The 1,554-nt window shown below is 58.8% G+C and overlaps 1 protein-coding gene across 1 annotated transcript in view; it reads right to left on the bottom strand.

Annotated features, from left to right (window-relative positions):
• Window positions 1-360: 360 nt before the first annotated feature.
• Window positions 361-1,554, bottom strand: part of AVP (arginine vasopressin) — a 3,271-nt gene continuing 2,077 nt past the window's right edge. The window contains exons 3-4 of the mRNA XM_021707521.1: window positions 1,119-1,207; window positions 361-478 (exon numbers count right to left, since the gene is read on the bottom strand). Of these exons, the coding sequence (XP_021563196.1) occupies window positions 361-478; window positions 1,119-1,207 (207 nt within the window). The remainder of the gene's footprint in view (window positions 479-1,118; window positions 1,208-1,554) is intronic.

The following is a 1,554-nucleotide window of genomic DNA, read 5'->3' as shown; positions in this document are numbered from 1 at the left end:
AAGCCACCTGCCTCTTCCCATCTCTCTCTCTCTCTCTCTCTCTCTCTCTCTCTCTCTCTCTCTCTGAAAGGGCTAATAAATTCCTATTAGGTCTGGTCCTGCCCCAGCTCCACCGTGATGGGGACTGGCCCTGAGTGGGCCACAAGGGGCAGAGGCAGGAGGCCACAGCAGGGATAGAAGCCCCCACTGGCTAGACTGAGTCACCCTGGGCACTGCCAGTGGCAGAGGCTGCTGGAACCAGGTCCGGGTTGAGAGCCAAGGCGAGCCCTGAGGAGCCTGGAAGACAGCCTGACCTTGGCAAACGCCTGGACTCTGCCCAGAGTGGCTGAGCCTGAGCTGCCTGAATCACCAGGCTCTGCCTCAAGTCTGGGTGTGAGGGTCATCAGGGCTCACAGGAACTTCTTCCCGCCTGCACTCCTTCCTGGTCTCAGTCCGCAGAAGAATCTGAAGGAGGTGCAGCCTCTTGTGGCTCCAAGATCTTGAGCAAGCAAGCCCAAGGAGAGGATGCAGAGAACAGAGGGGACAAAGAGAGGGAAGGATGGGAGGTGATGGAAGGCTGAGAACAGAAGAGGCCGGGAAGGGATGGAAGGACCAAGGAGAGAGGTAAGAGAGGGCCAAGGAGCAGTTACAGCAAGAAGAGAGCAGAGAGAGGGGCAAAGCCCAGGAAGGGGCAGATAGGACCCAGGGGACAAAGAGGGATGGAGGGGCAGAGGTCTCCTGCTGGAGAACATCTTTGCCCTGAAGGGGTAAAGGGGGGAAGGTCCTTGTGGCTGGGAGCTAACGTGAGTGCACGCATGCCTGTATGTACATGTGCCCATCATTGTATCTGTGTTTCTCTGGGTGTGACTGTGGTTCTGAATATCTCAGGGTCTCTGTCTGTGGTTGTGGTCAAGGGTCACAGACATGTCCCTAGCATCTTGTCTGTGTATCTTCTTGTCTGTGTTTTTGTCCAAGAGTGCGTGTGAGTGTATCTGTGGGGAGCAGGTAGCTAGGTTCTCAGTGGGGTCTGTCTCCCTCCCACTCTGCTTGAGGAGCCCTAACCGCAGGTGCACCTGGACAGACAGCAGTGGCGCCCTCTCGCTGGGTTTGGGTGATGGGCCCGCCTCCACCACCCCCACACGCGCGCGCACACGCGCACGCACAAGCCACAGCCTCGAACGAAATAGCCATCGGACTGGGAATCCCAGGACTTGGATGGGTCCCCGAGCTGTTTTTGCCGTAGTCGCCGGATGAAAACGGGGACAGAATGGTCACCCCTTGGCTTGTCCCCTCTTTCTCTCACTCGCCTCTCCGTGACTCTCAGTTCTGGGTCTCGCTCCATCTTTCTGCGATCTGTTTCTCTCCTGCTGCCTTGTCTCCCCCTCTGCCCTTGCTTCTGTCTCTGTGCCGGAGGATCCCCGACCCACTCCCTCCTAGGCCACTCTGGGCTTCTGGCCTTCCCCGCCCCCCAGGTAGCCCAGTCCAGGGTTCTAGCGACGACTCTGCCGGTCCAAGACCGCTTCCTCTAGAAGAGCTGCCCCCGATTTAGGGACCGGGGAATGGCCGCGGCGGGTG

The sequence above is a fragment of the Carlito syrichta genome, unplaced genomic scaffold, assembly GCF_000164805.1.
Source record: "Carlito syrichta isolate Samal-C Ts95f unplaced genomic scaffold, Tarsius_syrichta-2.0.1 Scaffold120447, whole genome shotgun sequence".
Classification (NCBI taxonomy): domain Eukaryota; kingdom Metazoa; phylum Chordata; class Mammalia; order Primates; family Tarsiidae; genus Carlito; species Carlito syrichta.
Note: the sequence above shows the minus strand (reverse complement) of the source record. Positions and strands in the feature narration are given on the sequence as shown.